The 22298-nt window shown below is 47.0% G+C and overlaps 1 protein-coding gene across 1 annotated transcript in view; it reads left to right on the top strand.

Moving 5' to 3' along the window:
- Positions 1-2103: 2103 nt before the first annotated feature.
- Positions 2104-22298, top strand: part of LOC116979344 (dedicator of cytokinesis protein 11-like) — a 33505-nt gene continuing 13310 nt past the window's right edge. The window contains exons 1-5 of the mRNA XM_033030949.1: positions 2104-2191; positions 2774-2892; positions 8166-8283; positions 10607-10673; positions 12829-12876. Of these exons, the coding sequence (XP_032886840.1) occupies positions 2104-2191; positions 2774-2892; positions 8166-8283; positions 10607-10673; positions 12829-12876 (440 nt within the window). The remainder of the gene's footprint in view (positions 2192-2773; positions 2893-8165; positions 8284-10606; positions 10674-12828; positions 12877-22298) is intronic.

Below are 22298 nucleotides of genomic sequence, written 5' to 3'. Positions count from 1 at the left end.
AACCAAGTCTATCCAGTCTTTCTTCATAAGACAGTCCTGACATCCCAGGAATCAGTCTGGTGAACCTTCTCTGCACTCCCTCTATGGCAATAATGTCCTTCCTCAGATTTGGAGACCAGAACTGCTGTAGCTTTGGGAGCAACAACAGCAGCAGGAGTTTAGCAAGAGTTACGACTGATTGGCTCTAGCCCAAGTGGGAGGAGAGAAGTGAGTCAGTGCTGGGAAAACAGTTGAAAACTGAGGCATTTGGTTTGTAAATTGGTAAATCAGGCAATTTATCAGTCAATTTAAGCAAGACTGCTCTTAGCGAGCAGCAGTGAGTGAGCGGCCTTGTGAGGAAAGTGCCATGTGAGAAAAGTGTGAGTCTTTGGCTCGAGAGTCTTCGGAGAGGAGACGAAAGAAGGAGATGTCAGGCAAGCTGATTCAGTGCGATGCTTGCAGTATGTGGGAGGTCACCTATCCATGTTCTCCACAGATGCTGCCTGACCCGCTGAGTTACTCCAGCACTCTGTGCCCGTGTTTGTAAAACCAGCACCAGTGCCTTGTATCTCCCACATGAGAATGGTGACATTTTCGTCCTGACAATGAGCAGAGCTGTGGGAACCTGTTGCAATAATATATTCTGATTGGGCTGAGGTAAATAGTTGGGGTGAAACTCACCAGTAAAGAGTGAGCTGTCTGTCAACTGTGGTTGCAACACTCACAGAGAGCCTGAACAGGCATGCTGGTGAATAGTCTGCTGTGATGGATCAAGTGTATTAGAGAATGTCAACATGCTGCTGAATTGTGGCCAACATGTTCACTCCAAAGACGTACATGTTTGTTGGCTGAATGCCGGAATGACTCAGCGGGTCAGGCAGCATTTATGGAGAAAAGGAATATTGGCTGTATGAAGAAGGGTCCTGGCCCGAAACGTCATTAGTGTTAGGAGGAGAGTTAGGCCATTCGGCCCATCAAGTCTACTCTACCATTCAATCATGGCTGATCTATCTCTCCCTCCCGGGATGGTGGGGCTGTCATATGCTGTGAGAATGGAGCAGCTGGGCTTGTAAACTCTGGAGTTTAGAAGGATGAGAGGGTATCTCATTGAAACATATAAGATTATTAAGGGCTTGGACACGCTAGAGGCAGGAATGTTCCCGATGTTGGGGGAGTCCAGAACCAGGGGCCACACACAGTTTAAGAATAAGGAGTAAGCCATTTAAAACGGAGACGAGGAAACACTTTTTCACACAGAGAGCGGTGAGTCTGTGGAATTCTCTGCCTCAGAGGGCGATGGAGGCCGGTTCTCTGGATGCTTTCAAGAGAGAGCTAGAGAGGGCTCATAGAAATAGCGGAGTCAGGGGATATAGGGAGAAGGCAGGAACGGGGTACTGATTGGGGATGATCAGCCATGATCACATTGAATGGCAGTGCTGACTCGAAGGGCCAAATGGCCTCCTCCTGCACCTATTGTCTATTGTCCTAACGCATTCTCCCGCCTTCTCCTCGAAACCTCTAACTCCCGTAATTGTAAATTGTCCGTGTGTGTGTGTGTGTGTGTGTGTGTGTGTGTGTGTGCTCGTGCGCGTGCGTGCGCGAGCGCGTGTGTGTGTGTGTGTGTGTGTGTGTGTGTGTGTGTGTGCGTGTGTGTGTGTGTGTGTGTGTGATAGTGTGTGTGTGTGTGTGTGATAGTGTTAGTGTACGGGGTGATCGCTGGTCAGCGCGGGCTCGGTGGGCCGAAGGGCCTGTTTCCGCGCTGTATCTCTAAACTAAACTTCCATTTTGTACAAAGCAGAGTGCTCGAGATGAGCTGCCCTTCAATATCTCGTCAACAATCAACGGGTCCGCTGCCCGCAGATCGGCCATCTTCACCGACAAAGAGTTAACATCCGCAGGTACAACTTACAGTCGCGCAGCACGGAGACTGGCCCTTCAGCCCAACTCATCCATGCTGTCCAAGACACACTACCTATGCTAGTCCTATTTACCAGCGTTTTGTTGGTGAGGGCATCAGGGGTTACAGGGAGAAGGCAGGAGAATGGGATTGAGAGGGAAAAATAGATCAGCCGTGATTGAATGGCAGAATAGACTCGATGGGCTGAATGGCCTTACTCTGCTCCGATGACTTGTGGTTTTATGATTGGCGTCACTCCCTCGGAATGCTCGCGCTCTGCCTCAAGGTTCAAACTACAAGTGTCGGCTGTTAGATGTCAGAGTCAGACAGCACCAGAACAGGCCCTTCTGCCCATCTTGCCCATTCCCACCACCATGCCCCCTCCAAGCTGGTCCCATTTGCCTGTATTTGCCTCATATCCATCGGGATAGAGATTCCATGATGTTGCCCATGTTCTCCATGTTGGGCGAGTCCAGAACCAGGGGTCACAGTTTAGGAATAAGGGGTCGGCCATTTAGGACTGAGATGAGGAAAAACTTCTTCACCCAGAGAGTTGTGAATCTGTGGAATTCTCTGCCACAGAAGGCAGTGGAGGCCGATTCACTGGATGTTTTCAAGAGAGAGTTAGATTTAGCTCTTGGGGCTAAAGGAATCAGGGAATATGGGGAGAAAGCAGGAACAGTGTACTGATTGTGGATGATCAGCCATGATCACATTGAATGGCAGTGCTGGTTTAAAGGGCCGAATGGCCTACTCCTGCACCTATTGCCTATGTTTTTGTGTTCGGGTTATCTGCGAAGGAGGGAGTGGTTTTACGGAGGTTTTATGTCCGTCTGGTTCCCATTGATATTCTGCCGTGTCTCGGGCACTGAGTCTGCATTGTGTTTCTGTCAACAGGTTACGGTACCTCGTTGGGATTGCTGCTGAAACATGATGATTCTCGCAGCTCCCTGAGCACAGAGACGGGCGCGGGCACGCCGGAGAGAGCCGAGGATCGCCGCGATTCCGTGGACTTTGTAAAATAAACTCCTTCAATTTGTCTAAAGGGCATTTAAAAAAAAAATCTGTTCTTCATACATTGAGTTGTAAAAGAGGGATACTTTTCCTATCATTACCCAGTCTGGAGCACCAGAGTAGGTGCCCCCTATAGTACTAGAATGTAGACACACAGAGTGCTGGAGTAACTCAGCGGGTCAGGCAGCATCTGTGGACAACATGGATAGGTGACGTTTCACAGAGTGCTGGAGTAACTCAGCGGGTCAGGCAGCATCTATGGAGAACATGGTTTGGCGATGCTTCAGGTCAGGATCCCTCTTCAGACCCGACCTAAAACGTCACCTATCCATATTCTTCACAGATGCTGCTTGATCCGTTGAGTTGCTCTTTTTTTTTAAACCAGCGCCTGCAGTTCCTTATTTCTCCTAGAGTGGTTATAGATTAATGGCAAAAGTATCTCTCTTTTACAAAAGAACACACACTAAGTGCTGTAGTAACTTTGCAGTTCAAGCAGCACCTCTGGGGAACATGGGTAGGTGATATTTTGTGTTGGGACCCTTCTTCCAACCCTTCTGCAGCCTGAAGATGGGTCCCAACCTGAAACATCACCCATGCATGTTCTCCAAAGATGCTGCCTGGCCCGTTGGCTTCCTCCAGCACTTAGTGTGTGAATTTCTAGTGCTAGGGTGTGGTGGATAGGCTACTGTCCACCTTAATGTGCATTTTCAATTTGGTTACATCCAGCTTTAGAGAAGGTATGAGGATGTCAAGTAACATGTCTCTGTTACTTGACATCCTCATGTCAAGTAAAAGTAATCCTCAAGGTGAACATCCGGAAGTGGTAGTGCATGTCGGCACAAACGATGTCGGAAAGAAGGGGATGAATATTCTGCAGCGTGACTTTAGAGAGCTCGGAAAAATGCTGAAAAGCAGGACCTCCAGGGTTGTTATCTCCGGTTTGCTTCCAGTTCCTCGTGCTGGCGAGAGCAGGAACAGGGAGATACGGGACCTGAACGTGTGGCTGAGGAACTGGCGCACGGGGCAGGGATTTAGATTCTTAGATCACTGGGATCTGTTTTGGGGTAAGGGGGACGGATTCCATCTTAACAGGTGTGGGACCAGCATTCTGGCAGGCAGGTTTGCCACTGCTACACGGGTGGTTTTAAACTGAATAAGGGGGGTGGGGTGTCGAATGGGCTAGTGGAGGATGGAGTTAAAGGGAAAGGGTTTCTTAAATGTGTGAGCGTAGAGACAGAGGGGTGTAAAATGAGGGTAGAAGTAATAGGTAGCAAGGTGAAAAGTAAAAGTGGCAGGCCGGAAAATCCAGGGCAAAAATCAAAAAGGGCCACTTTTCAACAAAATTGTATAAGGGGTAAGAGTGTTGTAAAAACAAGCCTGAAGGCTTTGTGTCTCAATGCAAGGAGCATTCGTAATAAGGTGGATGAGTTGAATGTGCAGATAGCTATTAATGACTATGATATAGTTGGGATCACGGAGACATGGCTCCAGGGTGACCAAGGCTGGGAGCTGAACATCCAGGGATATTCAATATTCAGGAGGGATAGAGAGAAAGGAAAAGGAGGTGGGGTAGCATTGCTGATTAGAGAGGAGATTAACGTAATGGAAAGGAAGGACATTAGTTTGCAGGATGTGGAATCGGTATGGGTAGAGCTGTGAAACACTAAGGGGCAGAAAACGCTGGTGGGTGTTGTGTACAGGCCACCTAACAGTAGTAGTGAAGTTGGAGATGGTATCAAACAGGAAATTAGAAATGCATGCGACAAAGGCAAAACCGTTATAATGGGTGACTTCAATCTACATATAGATTGGGTGAATCAAATTGGCAGGGGTGCTGAGGAAGAGGATTTTTTGGAATGTATGCGGGATAGTTATCTAAATCAACATGTAGAGGAACCAACGAGAGAGCAGGCTATTTTAGACTGGGTATTGAGTAATGAGGAAGGGTTAGTTAGCAGTCTTGTTGTACGTGCCCCCTTGGGCAAGAGTGACCATAATATGGTTGAGTTCTTCATTAGGATGGAGAGTGACATTGTTAATTCAGAAACAATGGTTCTGAACTTAAAGAAAGGTAACTTTGAGGGTATGAGACGTGAATTGGCCAAGATTGACTGGCAATTAATTCTAAAAGGGTTGACGGTGGATATGCAATGGAAGACATTTAAAGACTGCATGGATGAACTACAAAAATTGTTCATCCCAGTTTGGCAAAAGAATAAATCAGGGAAGGTAGTGCATCCGTGGATAACAAGGGAAATCAGGGATAGTATCAAAGCGAAGGATGATGCGTACAAATTAGCCAGAAAAAGCAGCATACCGGAGGACTGGGAGAAATTCAGAGACCAGCAGAGGAGGACAAAGGGCTTAATTAGGAAAGGAAAAATAGATTATGAAAGAAAACTGGCAGGGAACATAAAAACTGACTGCAAAAGTTTTTATAGATATGTGAAAAGAAAGAGATTAGTTAAAACAAATGTAGGTCCCTTGCAGTCAGAAACGGGTGAGTTGATCATGGGGAACAAGGATATGGCGGACCAATTGAATAACTACTTTGGTTCCGTCTTCACTAAGGAAGACATAAATAATCTGCCGGAAATAGCAGGGGACCGCGGGTCAAAGGAGTTGGAGGAATTGAGTGAAATCCAGGTTAGCCGGGAAGTGGTGTTGGGTAAATTAAATGGATTAAAGGCCGATAAATCCCCAGGGCCAGATAGGCTGCATCCCAGAGTACTTAAGGAAGTAGCTCCAGAAATAGTGGATGCATTAGTAATAATCTTTCAAAACTCTTTAGATTCTGGAGTAGTTCCTGAGGATTGGCGGGTAGCAAACGTAACCCCACTTTTTAAGAAGGGAGGGAGAGAGAAAACGGGGAATTACAGACCAGTTAGTCTAACATCGGTAGTGGGGAAACTGCTAGAGTCAGTTATTAAAGATGGGATAGCAGCACATTTGGAAAGTGGTGAAATCATTGGACAAAGTCAGCATGGATTTACAAAAGGTAAATCATGTCTGACGAATCTTATAGAATTTTTCGAGGATGTAACTAGTAGCGTGGATAGGGGAGAACCAGTGGATGTGGTGTATCTGGACTTCCAGAAGGCTTTCGACAAGGTCCCACATAAGAGATTAGTTTACAAACTTAAAGCACACGGCATTGGGGGTTCAGTATTGATGTGGATAGAGAACTGGCTGGCAAACAGGAAGCAAAGAGTAGGAGTAAACGGGTCCTTTTCACAATGGCAGGCAGTGACTAGTGGGGTACCGCAAGGCTCAGTGCTGGGACCCCAGCTATTTACAATATATATTAATGATCTGGATGAGGGAATTGAAGGCAATATCTCCAAGTTTGCGGATGACACTAAGCTGGGGGGCAGTGTTAGCTGTGAGGAGGATGCTAGGAGACTGCAAGGTGACTTGGATAGGCTGGGTGAGTGGGCAAATGTTTGGCAGATGCAGTATAATGTGGATAAATGTGAGGTTATCCATTTTGGTGGCAAAAACATGAAAGCAGACTATTATCTAAATGGTGGCCGACTAGGAAAAGGGGAGAATGCAGCGAGACCTGGGTGTCATGGTACACCAGTCATTGAAAGTGGGCATGCAGGTGCAGCAGGCAGTGAAGAAAGCGAATGGTATGTTAGCTTTCATAGCAAAAGGATTTGAGTATAGGAGCAGGGAGGTTCTACTGCAGTTGTACAGGGTCTTGGTGAGACCACACCTGGAGTATTGCGTACAGTTTTGGTCTCCAAATCTGAGGAAGGACATTATTGCCATAGAGGGAGTGCAGAGAAGGTTCACCAGACTGATTCCTGGGATGTCAGGACTGTCTTATGAAGAAAGACTGGATAGACTTGGTTTATACTCTCTAGAATTTAGGAGATTGAGAGGGGATCTTATAGAAACTTACAAAATTCTTAAGGGGTTGGACAGGCTAGATGCAGGAAGATTGCTCCCGATGTTGGGGAAGTCCAGGACAAGGGGTCACAGCTTAAGGATAAGGGGGAAATCCTTTAAAACCGAGATGAGAAGAACTTTTTTCACACAGAGAGTGGTGAATCTCTGGAACTCCCTGCCACAGAGGGTAGTCGAGGCCAGTTCATTGGCTATATTTAAGAGGGAGTTAGATGTGGCCCTTGTGGCTAAGGGGATCAGAGGGTATGGAGAGAAGGCAGGTACGGGATACTGAGTTGGATGATCAGCCATGATCATATTGAATGGCGGTGCAGGCTCGAAGGGCCGAATGGCCTACTCCTGCACCTAATTTCTATGTTTCTATGTGGAAATGCAGGAAATGCTCTGTGGGTCGGGCAGCGTTTGTGGAGGGAGAAACAGCAGTGGTTCCAGCATGATGAAACATTAACTCACTCTCTCACTCCAAGGTGTTGTCCGGTCCGCTGAGTTAATCCCCATGGCCCAGTAATATTCTGTGGATCTGGAGTGAAAGGTAGAGGCTGGGAAAGGCTGGGATTATTTTCCCTGAAGCGTAGGTGGATGAGGTGAGGCCTGATTGAGGTTTGCAAAATCACGAGGGCAGAGATAAGATGGATGGCCACAAACATTTCCCCAGAGCAGGGAGGTCTAGGCTCAGGGTCAGGTTTATTATGGTCATGTATACAGGGATACAGTGAGCAACTGTTTTGCGTGCTGTACAATCTGATTAGATGATGCTATACATAACCCCAATCAAGTCCACCCATCAGTCCAGTTGCTGGATAATCGGTTGTGGACTTCAATAGTCTTTCCGCTGACTGGCCAGCAGGCAACAAAATAGCTTTTCACTGTGCCTCGGAACACGTCTGAGTAATAAACTCAACTCAACTAACGCAGACCAGTGGCGAAACGGTGGCACAGCGGTAGAGTTGCTGCCTCACAGCGCCAGAGACCCGGGTTCAATCCCGACTACGGGTGCTGTCTGTACGGAGTTTGTACGCTCTCCCCGTGACCTGCGTGGTTTTCTCCGAGATCTTCGGTTTCCTCCCACACTCCAAAGACGTACAGTTTGTAGGTTAATTGGTTTGGTATTAGTGTAAATTAGACAATAGGCAATAGGTGCAGGAGGAGGCCATTCGGCCCTTCGAGCCAGCACCGCCATTCAATGTGATCATGGCTGATCATCCCCAAATAGTCTCTAGTGTGTGTAGGATAGTGCTGATGTGCGGGGATCGCTGGTCGGCGCGGGCTCGCTGGGCCGAAGGGCCTGTTTCCGCGCTGTATCTCTAAACTAAACCATCAATTTAATTCTCTGGCACTTATCCGTTGTCTACCTCTCTTGCAGACTGGACAAAGGAGAGCATCAGCAGGGGGCAGGGCACCCACTTATTGCAAGTTCAGTCAACAGGAAATCAGAAGTCTCCTCATGTGTTTCCTTCACATCATTAAAACAATGTCAGAAGGTAGGTGTGTCCTTCTGCGGAGATCGCCCTCTCCAACCGCATGCCCCGGAGTAACAGTAGATCGCAAGTAGACCGCGTATAAGAAAGAACTGCAGGTGCTGGTTTAAATCCAAGGTAGACACAAAATGCTGGAGTAACTTTAGCAGGTCAGACAGCGTCTCTGGAGAGAAGGAATGGGCGATGTTTCGGGTCGAGACCCTTCAGACTGACCTGAAACGTCGCCCATTTCTTCTCTCCAGAGATGCTGCTGTTCACAAGTTGATGGGATCTTGCCCTATTGACCTTGGCACAAGACCCCATCGGCTCTGACCTCCCTTCCATCGAGGGGATCTATCGCAGTCGCTGCCTCAAAAAGGCTGGCAGTATCATCAAGGATCCACACCATCCTGGCCACACACTCATCTCCCTGCTACCTTCAGGTAGAAGGTACAGGAGCCTGAAGACTGCAACGTCCAGGTTCAGGAATAGCTACTTCCCCACAGCCATCAGGCTATTAAACTTGGCTCGGACAAAACTCTGAACATTAATAGCCCATTATCTGTTTATTTGCACATTATCAGTTTATTTATTCATGTGTGTATATGTTTATATAATGGTATATGGACACACTGATCTGTTCTGTATTCATGCCTACTATGTTCTGTTGTGCTGAAGCAAAACAAGAATTTCATTGTCCTATCAGGGACACATGACAATAAACTTTCTTCAATCTTGAATCTTGAGCTACGAGAAACACTTCTAACGGCTGCAACAGTGAAGGCAGCAAAAATAATTACACTGGCCACAGTGAAGTGAACAGCAGCGCTGGAAACTCCTCTCTAACCAGTTGGAGCCATCCCGTGCAATTATGGAACATACTTTGTGTGTGATGTGATTCCCTCACCGATTCTGGCAGCAGGCCAACCCCGTGTACAAAGGGCATGTTGAAAGTTCGTTTGCCTTGCGTAAACAACACTCAGTTTCCCGGACTATTTCCTAACTTCTTGTGTTGACCCTCAGTTCCCTGGCCTTCACCGATCCAGTACGGGAATAGTCGGCCAGCACACTCAGCGATGTGGAGTTTGTGTTTAGTTTATTGTCACGTGTACCGAGGTGCAGTTGTTGCGTGCTATCCAGTCAGCGCAAAGACTGCTCAAGTTTATCTGCTGACCGGGCTAGCGTGCAACAAAGGTTTTTTGGTACCGTTTAGGTTCGTTAATGTCACATGTACAGTGAAAAGTTTAAGAAAGAACTGCAGATGCTGGAAAAATCGAAGGTAGACAAAAAAGCTGGAGAAACTCAGCGGGTGAGGCAGCATCGATGGAGCAAAGGAATAGGTGACGATTCGGGTCGAGACCCTTCCGTCTGAAGAAGTTTCTCCAGCACTTTTGTCTACCTTCCTTTTATCATAGATAATAGACAATAGGTGCAGGAGGAGGCCATTCGGCCCTTCGAGCCAGCACCGCCATTCATTGTGATTATGGCTGATCGGCCCCAATCAATAACCCGTGCCTGCCTCCTCCCCATATCCCTTGACTCCACTAGCCCCTAGAGCTCTATCTAACTCTGTCTTAAATCCATCCAGTGACTTGGCCTCCACTGCCCTCTGTGGCAGGGAATTCCAAGGGAGAAATTCCGAGCATGCCCAACCTCTCTCTCTGGCTCAGGCCTGCAACTCCTAGCAACATCCTCGTGAATCTTCCTTGTATTCATTCCGCTGAACGACATCCTTCCTTCCGGTAGCAGGGTGACCAACGCTGAACACAATGCTTACTCCCAATGATGCCGCGCCAACATCTTGTGCAACTGTGATTTATGTCAAATGTGCTGGCAACAGAATAATGAAACCCTTGCTCGCTGCATCTTAACACCCCCCCCATTAACACCACAGCCCTCACATAAATGTGATAGAGTCAAGAATACAATGAGATAATAATCTGTAACATTAGGCAAAACAACACCATATTAGTTCAAAACAAAGTCCGTAGGGCATCCAAGGCCACTTAATACCTACGCCTGTATTTATTGGTGTTGACACGAGGAACTGGTGCTGGAATCTTGAGCAAAAGAGGAAGTGCTCTCTGCAGGTCAGGCAGCTCCTGTAGGAGTATGGATAGGTGGCGATCTGGGTCGGGACCTTTCTTCAGACAGATCGATCAGTCTATGTATGGAATTGGTTGTGAGTGTGGAATGAGCAGTCCTATGAATAAGGACTCCGACCTGAAATGTCGCCTGTCCATTTCCTCTCCAGATGCTGCCTGACTCGCTGAGTTCCTCCAGCACTTTGAGCTTTTCTCAGTTATTGATGCAAGGCTGTTCTAAAATGATGTTATTTTATTTCCAGACGCATTATTGCCGTATTGGAACAAGATGGCCCCTCAAGAACTAATGGAATATCTCTCACTTTTGGAGTAATTACAATTCTGGGGGGTTTTGAGGAAGCAAGGGTGTGTAAATATTTAGTTTGGTTTAGAGATACAGCATGGAAACAGGCCCTTCAGCCCACCGAGCCAACACCAAGCAGCAATCACTCGTACACTAGTTACATCCAACACACTAGGGTCAATTTACAGATGTCAATTAACCTGTAAACCTGCACGTCTTTGGAGAGACAATAGACAATAGGTGCAGGAGGAGGCCATTCGGCCCTTCGAGCCAGCACTGCCATTCAATGTGATCATGGCTGATCATCCCCAATCAGTACCCCGTTCCTGCCTTCTCCCCATATCCCCTGACTCCGCTATCTTTAAGAGCCCTATCTAGCTCTCTCTTAAAAGTATCCAGAGAACCGGCCTCCATTGCCCTCTGAGGCCGAGAATTCCACAGACTCACCACTCTCTGTGAGAAAAAGTGTTTCCTCGTCTCCGTTCTAGATGGCTTACTCCTTATTCTTAAACTGTGGCCCCTGGTTCTAGACTCCTTCAACATCGGGAACATGTTTCCTGCCTCTAGCGTGTCCAATCCCTTAATAATCTTATATGTTTCAATGAGATGCCCTCTCATCCTTCTAAACTCCAGAGTGTACAAGCCCAGCCGCTCCATTCTCTCAGCATATGACAGTCCCGCCATCCCGGGGATTAACCTGGTGAACCTATGATGCACTCCCTCAATAGCAAGAATGTCCTTCCTCAAATTAGGGAACCAAAACTGCACACAATACTCCAGGTGTGGTCTCACTAGGGCCCTGTACAACTGCAGAAGGATCTCTTTGCTCCTAAGAGTGGGGAATTAACCAGAGCACCCTGAGAATACCCGCACGGTCACGGGGAAAACGTGCAAACTCCATACAGACGGCACCCTTGGTCAGGATCGAACCGGGGTGTCGTGCATTGTGGCAGCAACTCTACCGCCATGGCACCCCCTCACTTTAATCTCAGTTGCATGTGTAGAAACATAGAAAGTAGGTTCAGGAGTAGGCCATTCGGCCCTTCGAGCCTGCACCGCCATTCATTGTGATCATGGCTGATCATCCAACTCAGTATCCCGTACCTGCCTTCTCTCCATACCCCCTGATCCCTTTAGCCACAAGGGCCACATCTAACTCCCTCTTAAATATAGCCAATGAACTGGCCTCAACTACCTTCTGTGGCAGAGAATTCCACAGATTCACCACTGTGAAAAAAAACATGTTTTTCTCATCTTGGTCCTAAAAGATTTCCCCCTTATCCTTAAACTGTGACCCCTTGTTCTGGACTTCCCCAACATCGGGAACAATCTTCCTGCATCTAGCCTGTCCAACCTCTTAAGAATTTTGTTCTCCCTGTGGCCCCGGCACCTGGGCTCAATCCTTGATCTCACCTGTGCTGCCTGCACCTTGAATGGGTGCTGTGGAATTGCCTGGATCACCCTGGGGTGCTCTGCTCTCCTCCCACCTGTCAGGGTGGGCTCACAGGAGTGGGTGACTGGGAAAGAGAGGGAGAGGTTGGAATTTGAGAGTCTAAAACTAGAGGGCATAGGGGGAGAGAGAGCATGAGGGGAGGTCATTTAAGAATGAGGTGAGAAAAAGTATTTTTCACCCAGAAAGTTGTGAATTTATGGAATTCCCTGCCACAGAGGGCAGTGGAGGCCAAGTCACTGGATGGATTTAAGAGAGAGTTAGATAGAGCTCTAGGGGCTAGTGGAGTCAAGGGATACGGGGAGAAGGCAGGCACGGGTTATTGATAGGGGACGATCAGCCATGATCACAATGAATGGCGGTGCTGGCTCGAAGGGCAGAATGGCCTCCTCCTGCACCTATTTTCTATGGTTCTATGAGGGGCAATGTTTATAAGAAGCGCTAAGGACAAGTTTGTCACAGAGGGTGGTGGGTGCCAGGGGTACTTGTGGCAGGAACTATCACAACATTCTAAAGACATTTGGACAGGTACATGGATAGGAAAGGTTTAGAGGGATATGGGCCAAATGCTGATTGGGATTAGTTTGGCTGGCATGGATGGGTTGGGCTGAAGGGCCTGTTTCCGGGCTCTGTCACACTGTGACTTTACTTTTGCGATGTCATTTTGAGAACAAAAACGTGTGAAAGATAATGTGAACATAAACCAAACGCTGACTGTTCTGCTCCTGCAGGATCTGCCTTCATCAGTTCCGATACGTGGGCTGCAGATCCATCGCAAGGTACCAGGTCACGGGGTCACTGCGTGGGGGAGGGGGGGAGGGGGGGGAGGGGTGGGGAGGGTGGGGGAGAGGGGGGGTGGGGGGGAGAAGGGGGGGTGGGGGGGAGGGGGGGCAGGGGAGGAGGGTTGGGGGGGAGAGGGGGTGGGGGAGAGAGGGGGTGGGGGAGGGTGGTGACTCCTAGGCTTGGTCATTTCAGAAGGGTGGTCCCACTGCATCAGGCTCTTGAACACTACAAACACCAACTAAACTAGGAACTATGAAGTGTAGATGCAAGGAACTGCAGATTCTGGTTTACAAAAACAGAGATAAAGTGCTGGAGTAACTCAGTGGGTCAGGCATCATCTCCGGAGAATGTGGATGGGTCGGGTCGGGTCGGGACTAGACTATCTTCATTGCACTGTTTTTTGGGGGGTTTGGAATAATATTGGGTTTTTCAAGTTATTGAATATTTTTGTTCTATATTATCTGTGAGTATTGTGTTTACCGGCCCGTTGTGCTGCCGTGAGTAAGAATGACTTTGTTCTAATTTTTGGTTCATGTGACAATTAAACGATCTTGACGTCTCAGATGCTGCCTGACCCGCTGAGTTCCTCCAGCAGTCTTTTAGTTTTGACTAGAGTGGATTAAATCTGAGATGTATCACATCCATAGATCAGAGCAGAGTAGACCCTTCAACATCTGCAGTGAGATGCTGCAGATGTTCTACCAATGGGTGGTGGCCAGTGCCATCATCTTCACTGCCGTGTGCCGGGGCAGCAGGGCAAAGGCCACGGAGCCCAATAGAATTAACAAACTCATCAGGAAGGCTGGCTCCATCATGGGGGCGGAGTTGGATTCATGGGAGTGTGAGATTCAAAAATCACAAATGCTCTTGAGACAAATTCAGACAAAGAAGTGTTTTTATTAATTTCATATTCTGCCGAATAGGTGCCTCTCCGCTGATGTCCCCTAGAGGCACACCGAGGATCGGGATGTCTTCTATCTTTATACATTTCTTTTCATTATTATCACATTCTCATCTCTCCCCATTGAGCTTCTTCCAATCATAACATAAAGCCCAGATTCCCACGAGAACGTCGTGGAACGCCCACCCAACATCAAAGACATCTCCCCTATCATGCATCGCATGTGCATTTAAATTAGGCATCTTGTCATAGTGGGTGTGTGTACATATTCATGGAATCTCATCAAGCATGCGCAGTTGAACGTGACTTCGTGTCCCTCTCCCCTTTGTTCTAATTTATCTTCTATCTCCTGCTGAAGTCTTTCTATTGCTACTTTTTATCTAGAATTTCTCTCTGTTCTTTATATCGTTACTTTCTATTCTACTAGCAGTCTGGCTTCTGCTGACACCTTATTTCTTTCTATGTTATTTTTCTATCCCTAGTCTAAATCAACCATGTCTGTTAACTCTTTCCTCACAATCCATCCTTTTCTTTTTTGCTACGCACCCTTGATTTACACTATCTCCTTTTCTAATGCTAGCAGAAGATTCTTCACCTCACTATCCTCCTCTCGTTGGTGATACTGTGTTCTGAAGGCCATTATGGTGGCAGCACTGTTCTTCATCAGGGCTGTTTCTATCAATCGCTTAGCCAATCCCCGTACGCAGTGAATGATACAACATCCGAACAAACATAATAACCCCACCATGACTATCACTGATGTTAGGGCTGATGTAAAGATGTGCTTCCATTTCCCAAACCAGGAGTCTAGAAACCCCCCGGTCCAGGAGGTGTCTACTCCAGAGTTCTCAGCCAATTCGATAGACAGAGAGGTGAGACCTGCTAGGGCTCTTGATACTGACCCATCCAGAGCAGTGTTGTTGGGGATGAATGTGCAACATTGTTCGCCAAACATTACACACACCCCTCCCTTCTCAGCCAGTAGCATGTCCAAGGCCATGCGATTTTGCCAGGCCATTTGGCTGGTAGCTGTCAGTTGTTCCGCTAATCCTTCAACTGCATCTCGAGTGTAATTTATAAAGCGTTGTTGATTGTAGTATAAGTAGTTGATCCAGTCCACATTTTTATTAACTGTGGACCACCAGAAGAGTATGGACTCAAAGCCCGCAGCTATCTGATTTCTGGCTTTAAATTCATCGGGTACCCCTCTTGGCACCCCTATCGCATCTATATAGATGTGTGTGTCGAATGATCCTTTCACCTTTCTCTTTTGTCGTCGGCTTCCTTTATCGAGTTCTACAGCATGTTCTACTGCTATGGTGAAGGGCATCATCAGTTGTATGACGGTACCCGTCCATGACCCTGGTAACCGGGGCCACAGGCTATTCTCCCCGCACCACCACCAGACATCGGCTCTACTGACTATCTGCTTTTTCAGCCAGGAGCTATTGAACAGTGGCCCCTGTTCCTCAGCCGTTATATTATTCGTCTTATTGCAGTTGAACACCTCCCCCATGTCCTGTCCCTCTGGGTTATTTCTTGTATAGCACTCAAACCCCTCCTCCCCAAAAGGAATGGTAAATGGAGGAGGTCGAGGGTCTTCCCTTCGGCCCTTCGTATTGTTGTTGCTGGCCGGAAATAGGTAATGATAACTCTGGCATATCACATTCTTTGGTAAGAGGGGATTCGTGAATAGCTGTAGTATACATGTCATAGCCCTAGGTGTTCTATCCCAATTCAGGGGAAATGGTACAGGGACCAGCTGAGGCCTAGCTCCAGCGCAGGCGTAACAATTGGTTCGTTGCATACTTCTGGCTGTGTACATCATCCAGGCAAGCCAGGTGTTGGCTCCTTTTCCCCCTGTTGGTATTCCTTTCTTATATAAATGCCTTAATCCTGTTTCTCCTGCTACTATCATTATCTTCAGATCCTTAGACTCATTTTCCCTGGTGACATTGCTGACTACTGGTGTTGCTGGTGTTGCCCCGGGATCCCTATTCTGACTGTCATCTATCTTGAACACCTCTCCCCTATCCTCGTATCTTCCCATCTTCCCATCTCACTTTACTTCTATCTCAAACTTCAGACATGCGTCCTTCCCTGTTGTATCTGCACATATCCAATACCTACCACTTTCCTGTATTTGGACACTCTGTATGCTCACATATATGCGTCCTGGCAATTTCTCGTTCGGGTTTTGATATACTCTCCACCTATCAGTTTGATAGGTGGTCCGATGCCACCCATATTTTGATGAAGTAAACACCGCGTGCCAATCTTTACAGGGATGGGTGCATACATACATTCTATAGCCGCACCACCATTTTCCTTTACATACATTAAATGGGATGGTGGTAGACCTTCTATTCTGTGGTATTGTGATTTTTATGCATGTTACATTACTTACAAGTTGGGTAACCACCCAACACACGACCCACCAACACGAAATCTTCATTTTTCCTGCGGGTTCTTGGTAAATATTAAAGTCAATGGTTCTTCTCCTTTGCGCACAGTCCACAGGCTGATATCGTCTGGTGGGGCCTCCACAGGACCCTTAACTCGACTTGCGTGTGTCCACCCTTTCTCTTTTGTTCGTACTGCTGTCTCGGTGATTAGTAACACCAGGTAGGGTCCAGTCCACTTAGGGTGCAGCTTTTCTTCTTTCCACGTTTTTATTAATACCCAGTCTCCAGCCTTGACTGAGTGAATCGGAAAGTCCAGTGGTGGGCTCTGGGCCAGCAATCCTTTAATTTTTAGTTCTGCAAGAGATTGGGACACTGCCAGTAAATAGTTCCTCAGGAACACATCGTTCCCTTGTATTGTTGGGACTCCTTCTATCTTCCCTAAGTATGGGAGCCCGAATAACATTTCATATGGTGATATCCCTATGTCTTTTCGAGGTGCCGTTCGGATTCTCAACAGGGCTATCGGGAGGCACTTAGGACAGGGGAGTCCCGTTTCCTCTATCAACTTGGTGATTTGGGTCTTTAAGGTGCCATTTATTCTTTCCACCTTTCCTGAGCTCTGGGGATGCCATGGTGTATGCAATTTCCATTCTATTCCCAGTGCTTCACATATCATTTCATGTGTTTTGGAGGCAAAATGGGTCCCTCTATCTGAGTCTATTGTTTCCACAATCCCATACTGGGTATAATTTGTTCTAATAATATCTTGGCTACCGCCTGTGAGGTGGCAGTTACCGTGGGGAATGCCTCTACCCATCTGGTGAAATGGTCCACTACCACTAACAGGTACTTCCATGTTCGTACCCGGGGCAGCTCGGTAAAATCTATCTGTATTCTTTGGAAGGGCCTAACTGCTAATGGTTGTCCTCCTCCTGGAACTGCTCTCATGATTTTCTTATTTATTCGCTGACATATTACACAGCCCCTTATGACTTGTTTGGCCATGGTAAACATCCCACAGCAAGCGTAGGTTCTGAGGAGGGTGTCACAGAGGGCTTGTGTTCCCCAATGGCTTTGTCCATGTAATCTCCCTAATAACTCCCTCATTAATTCTTTGTTCAATAGCTACTTTCCATTTGGTGTCCACCATTTCCCATTTGAAGTACGCTGAGCTCCCATTTCTTTCATGTTTTCCTGTTCTTTCTCACTAAAGATAGGTATCTTTTCCTCTGGTTCCCTTAAAGGTATTAGTGACTTCATTTCTACCATCTGTTCTGTGGCTGCTCTTTTTGCAACCCCAACCACTGCCCTATTTCCTCTGGCCTCCAGGGTGTTACCTTTCTGATGCCCTGCCACATGTGCTATGGCTATTTGTTCTGGTTTTTGCAAGGCTTCCAGTGTCTGTCCTACCAATTGCTCATGCGCTAATTCTTTACCCCGAGTTGTTATCATTCCTCGCTCTTTCCAGATCTTCTCAAAGGTGTGTACTACTCCAAAAGCGTATTTTGAATCGGTATATACTGTTCCTTCCTTCCCCTCCAATAATTCTAAAGCTCTCATTAATGCATATAATTCACAAGATTGAGCTGACCAACTACCAGGCAGCCTGCCGCTTTCAATTTCCTCCATCGTTTCCCTGTTCATTGCACCGTACCCACTATGTCTTTTTCCATCTATGCACCTGGAGGATCCATCTATAAACCACCGGCTGCCCTCAGCCAGAGGTTGCTCTTCTAAGTCTTCTCTACTTTTTGTCTGTAAATCTATTATTTCACTACAGCAGTGTACTGGGCCCTCTTCCTTGTCACCCTGTTTCTCCGCTGGATACAGGAATTGGGACGGGTTAAGGTTCTTATCCGTAATTATCATCAAATCGTCTTTTTCCATCAGGATGGCCTCATACTTCAAAAGTCTAGTCTGTTAACCATCTGTTGGATTTCTGAGTGAGTATGGTTCTTACTGTGTGTGGTGTAGAAACAACCAGAGTGCCTCTAAAGGTTAATTTCCTACTCTCTTCCACCAATATTGCGGTAGCTGCTACCGCTTGTATGCATCCCGGCCATCCCCTGGAGACTGGATCTAATATTTTCGAGAGGAAGGCCACTGGCTGTCGATTTCCCCCTCTTTTCTGGGTGAGTACCCCTAATGCCACCCCCTTGTCTGAATTTACAAACAGGTGGAAAGGTCGTTCTACTGAGGGCAGAGCCAACACGGGAGCAGTAATCAAACTGTTCTTTAATTTCCCAAATTCCAACTCCTGTTCTGGGGTCCACTGAACTTTGTCTTTTTCTTCTCCCAATTTATCATACAGGAATTTCACTTGTCTGGAGTAATCATCTATCCACAGTCGACAGTATCCTATCAATCCCAGGAATTTTCGGTTCTCTTTCTTATTCTTTGGTAGTGGTACTCCCGTGATCCCAGCTATCCTTTCAGGGTTGATTCGTCTCTTTCCTCCACTTATCAGATGTCCCAGATATTTTACCTCTTGTTTCACAAATTGAAGCTTGTTACGGGACACTCTTAACCCCTTCCTTCCCAAGAAGTTTAACAGGCTTATTGTGGCGTCCCTTACTTCATCTTCTCTCTCTCCTGACAAAAGGAGGTCATCCACATACTGTAATAGTTGCGTTTCCCCGTGTCCTGGGAAATCCTCCAATACCTGCTCTAAAATTTGTCCGAATAAATTTGGTGATTCTGTAAAACCTTGAGGGAGCACCGCCCACCGGAATTGTTGCTTTCGCCCGGTTTTTAGGTTTTCCCACTCAAAGGCGAATAAGTCTCTACTCTCTGTTGCCAGCGGACAGCTCCAGAAGGCATCCTTTAAATCTACCACACTAAACCATTTGTGGCTTGGGGGTATCCGTCCCATGATGGTGTAAGGGTTAGGCACTACCGGGTGTCGGGCTTGGACCACCTTGTTCAGTTCCCTCAAGTCCTGTACGAGTCTAAACGTCCCGTCGGTCTTTCTGACTGGTAGGATCGGAGTATTGTAGGGGGACATACATGGTTCCAATAACCCGTCCTCTAATAAATTCTCAATGATTGGTTGTAAGCCTTTTCGTCCCTCGGTTGAAATGGGGTACTGTCTTACTCGTACTGTGTCTGTGTCTCTCTCTCTCTCTGTCTCTCTCTCTCTCTCTCTCTCTCTCTCTCTCGACGCTGAATAGATTCAGGACTGGACATGGCCCCTGCTTGGCCAGCCTTCACAAATGGGGCAGCAGCCCAACCCCACGGTGTGCTTGTGGCACTCCCTTACAACATATCATTGAAGCATGCCTTCAACAAAGACTCAAAGGAGGACTTGTCACCCTTCATACAGCAGATCAAGAGGCAACTGCTTGGCTAAAGGACTTTGCATTCGCTAAATAAATAAAATCTCTCTCTCTCTCTGTCTGGCTGTCTCTGTGTCTGTCTCTCTCTCTCTCTCTCTCTCTTTCTCTCTGTATCTGGCTCTCTCTGTGTCTCTGTGTCTGTCTCTCTCTCTCTCTCTCTCTCTCTGTCTGTGTTTCTCAACTTGTATGTCTACCATAAAACAACATAAAAGCTGGTCATGTTTCATCAATTAACTTATTTCCAGTTAACTTTACTGACAAGAAATCTAAAAGAACATCAAGAAACGATTTTTACAACTTCTCTTTTTCAGGTTACCAGGATACAAAGAGTTCATTTTTGCAGCTTGTTCGCAATCCCCCACGGCCCAAACACAGTGGGAATTCCCACCTCCGCCATGGGGGCGTCTGTGTTCAATTTTACAACTTGCTCATTTCAACCATTTGTTCCAAACCGGTTTTCAAACAAATTACTTCGTTTCATTCTTACTTCAAATAGATTATTCAATAATATTTTCTCCCTGCCTGCACTGTTGTCCCCGGCCTTTGCCGTCTTCTATCACATCCCCTTTCGCGGCCTCTGCCGTCTTCTTATCTGCTACTTTCGGGAGTAACTCCCTTATCATCCTGTCTCAGGAATTTTCCTGTCTCTATCTGTTCCTTATTTGCTGTTTTTCTACTGCCTGCAACATAATCTTTACTACTTGTTTTTCCCTTCTGTGAAAAGGAATTGATCTAACTGTTCTTGTCAGGCCTAAAGGATTGATCTAACTGTTCTTGTCAGACCTAAAGGATCTTCAAGGAGGCTATTTAACAAACCCCCTTCCCCCTCAGGGTCCTCTCCTAGGTACCTCCCTCAGGGGTCTAATTTCTACCGAACTTCTTATCTTCCCCTTCTGACCTTTGACTCCCCGTCCTGTTGGCCGGGTGATCTTCGTCCACCCCGGCCCCTGTCTTCTCTTTCCCTTGGGTATTTTGGCCCCCTCCGGCTCTGCATTTTCTGTGGGTATCTCCTGCCCATATGCAGCTCTGCATTTTCCGTGGGTACTTCCTGCCCATATGCAGCTCTGCATTTTCCCCAACTGACTATAACTTATCATTGTTGGCTTCTCCAACACCTGGGTATTTCCTGTCCTCCAGGGTCCAGCATTTGCCCCAACGGACTATTGGGCAGAATGCGGGGATTTGACCCACAGCCTTTTCCCCTCCCTTCTGGGTTTGCCTTGCAGCCCCCTGAATCCTTCAGGGCGTTAACCACAAGGTCTTATATTCTTAATACCGTGTTCATCGTACCGTGTTCATCATTCTCAATAGCCCAGGAAGTACTTAATAGTCATTTTCCTACCTGGGTTCCATGCACTGGAATTGCTCGATTGATTTTTCGCGATTTCCAACTACTCCCACTTCTTTGTCGAGTCTCTGTGTGGTCCGGATACTACTGCTTAAACAGCTGACAGCAAGCAAGGAGTCTGAGACCGCTGAACTCAGCAGGGTGCACCTTCCCTTCGTCCGTCTACTCCCGTCAGCTGTCCAGAGTATTGGATCTCGGAAACGAGTCCCCAAGTTGTGAGATTCAAAAATCACAAATGCTCTTGAGACAAATTCAGACAAAGAAGTGTTTTTATTAATTTCATATTCTGCAGAATAGGTGCCTCTCCGCTGATGTCCCCTAGAGGCACACCGAGGATCGGGATGTCTTCTATCTTTATAAATTTATTTTCATTATTATCACATTCTCATCTCTCCCCATTGAGCTTCTTCCAATCATAACATAAAGCCCAGATTCCCATGAGAACGTCGTGGAACGCCCACCCAACATCAAAGACACCTCCCCTATCATGCATCGCATGTGCATTTAAATTAGGCATCTTGTCATAGTGGGTGTGTGTACATATTCATGGTATCTCATCAAGCATGCGTAGTTGAGCGTGACTTCGTGTCCCTCTCCCCTTTGTTCTAATTTATCTTCTATCTCCTGCTGAAGTCTTTCTATTGCTACTTTTTATCTAGAATTTCTCTCTGTTCTTTATATCGTTACTTTCTATTTCACTAGCAGTCTGGCTTCTGCTGACACCTTATTTCTTTCTATGTTATTTTTCTATCCCTAGTCTAAATCAACCATGTCTGTTAACTCTTTCCTCAACGGAGGTTGGTCTTGGAGGGGAGGATGCTCCTCAAACTGTGGAGCATCCTGGACAATACAGCTCACCCCCTCCATGACACACTGGGCAACCTGAGGAGCACTTTCAGCAACAGACTGGTTCCACCAAGATGCAGCACAGAACGCCACAGGAGATCCTTCTTCCCTGTGGCTATCAAACTGTACAACTCCTCCCCCTTCTGTCGTGGGGTCGACTGAGACTGATCCCCCCCCCCCCCCCCCCCCAATCTTTGCAAATCCCCAGTCCTTTCCACTGGTCACTTTAATTTCATGTTTCATGTATGTTGCGTTTTAAGGCTGTTGGCAGATCACCTTCCCTCCTGGGATCAATAAAGTTCTTCATGATGCTTTGCTTTGTTAAAAGGATCTTTGTTGAGTGGGGAGGGGTGTGAAGTGCGTCATATGCTGAGAGAATGGAGCATCTGGGCTTGTACACTCTGGAGTTTAGAAGGATGAGAGGGTATCTTATTGAAACATATAAGATTATTTAGGGCTTGGACACGCTAGAGGCAGGAAACATGTTCCCGATGTTAGGGGAGTCCAGAACCAGGGGCCACAGTTTAAGAATAAGGGGTAAGCCATTTAGAACGGAGATGAGGAAACACTTTTTCTCACAGAG

This window comes from Amblyraja radiata, chromosome 12 (assembly GCF_010909765.2).
Source record: "Amblyraja radiata isolate CabotCenter1 chromosome 12, sAmbRad1.1.pri, whole genome shotgun sequence".
Taxonomy (NCBI): Eukaryota; Metazoa; Chordata; class Chondrichthyes; order Rajiformes; family Rajidae; genus Amblyraja; species Amblyraja radiata.
The sequence above is the reverse complement of the archived record's forward strand: the minus strand, read 5'-3'. Positions and strand labels throughout refer to the sequence as shown.